This window comes from Aplysia californica, unplaced genomic scaffold (genome assembly GCF_000002075.1).
Source record: "Aplysia californica isolate F4 #8 unplaced genomic scaffold, AplCal3.0 scaffold00066, whole genome shotgun sequence".
NCBI classification, from domain to species: Eukaryota; Metazoa; Mollusca; class Gastropoda; order Aplysiida; family Aplysiidae; genus Aplysia; species Aplysia californica.
In genome coordinates this window covers 422908-424005 of record NW_004797336.1, presented here as the reverse complement: position 1 = coordinate 424005, position 1098 = coordinate 422908, and the positions used below count along the sequence as shown (strand labels likewise).

General features: G+C 40.5%; 1 protein-coding gene across 1 annotated transcript in view; it reads right to left on the bottom strand.

Annotated features, from left to right (window-relative positions):
* Positions 1 to 558: 558 nt before the first annotated feature.
* LOC101847412 (leucine-rich repeat-containing G-protein coupled receptor 4) overlaps positions 559 to 1098 on the bottom strand; it is a 15188-nt gene continuing 14648 nt past the window's right edge. The window contains exon 8 of the mRNA XM_013079839.2: positions 559 to 766. Within this exon, the coding sequence (XP_012935293.2) occupies positions 691 to 766 (76 nt within the window). The 3' untranslated portion in view covers positions 559 to 690. The remainder of the gene's footprint in view (positions 767 to 1098) is intronic.

Below are 1098 nucleotides of genomic sequence, written 5' to 3'. Positions count from 1 at the left end.
GGGTGGGAAAGATGGGAGGGGACAAGGACAACGAAGAGGACGAGGGAAATTATGAAAATTTGCAACGACACTTTGATAAGAAAATGTAGGAGCAAGCTCTAATTTTTAAATCGAAACTGAAGTCAAGCCTAAAAATAGCACCCACTCGATTTCATTATGATCCTGGCGACCACCTGCTGCTTTTCGTTCTCTTCCTTTTCGTTTTTTCCCCTCCTCCTTCTACGTCTACATTTCCTCAACCTCTGCCCTTTATTCACCTTTTCTTCCTCCTCGTTTCTCCCCTCCCCCATCCTACTCTAAACCCTACTCCTATTCCAGTCCCTTCGTACCGACGTCTTGTGATGTAGCAAAGAGGCACTTCGCCGTCGCACACAGAAGATATGAGTTCGACTCCCCTGAGTATTTTATCGAGTATCTCGGTCTTTGTTTTCGGACACTGGATCCGTCTCAACCCAGGTTGGTAATGGCACGCAGAGTAGAAGACCGCCTCTCAAAAGATCTAAATTGTGTCGAAGGGGGTGTAAAAACATACCTACTTAAAGAACCTCCTCCTTTCTTTCCCTCTTTCACTTATCTTCCTTTCCTTCTCCTCCTTCCACTATTTTCATCCCCTTTCCTCTCAGTCTCAAATTCCGCCTTCGGTATAATTTTCATTGCTGTAGGCAGAATTGAAATAACACAGACACTGACTTACAGATCTTTCAAAGCTTTAAGTGGCTTGAAAGCGTCGGGATGAATTTCACTGATCTGGTTCTCGGCAAGATTTCTGAAAAGAAAAACAAAATGAAACAAAAAATGTTTCGTGTAATCACGGCAAGGCATGGACGAAACATTGTTATACTCTGAAGACCTGTTTCATCGTCATAGTCGTCGCCATCATCATCATTATCTTCATCAGCATGGCAGCATCATTGGAAGTTTTCCAAAATATGTTCTTAGCTAAGGTTTTATCTTCACAATTGACTGACGTCTGTTGTGTAGCTGTGTGACACTTCGAGGACTAATAATAAAAATGATGCTGAAAAAAAATCTAATAATGATAACAATGATCATAATAAAAAAAAAATAATGAAAAGAGTTTTAAAAAGTAAATAATAA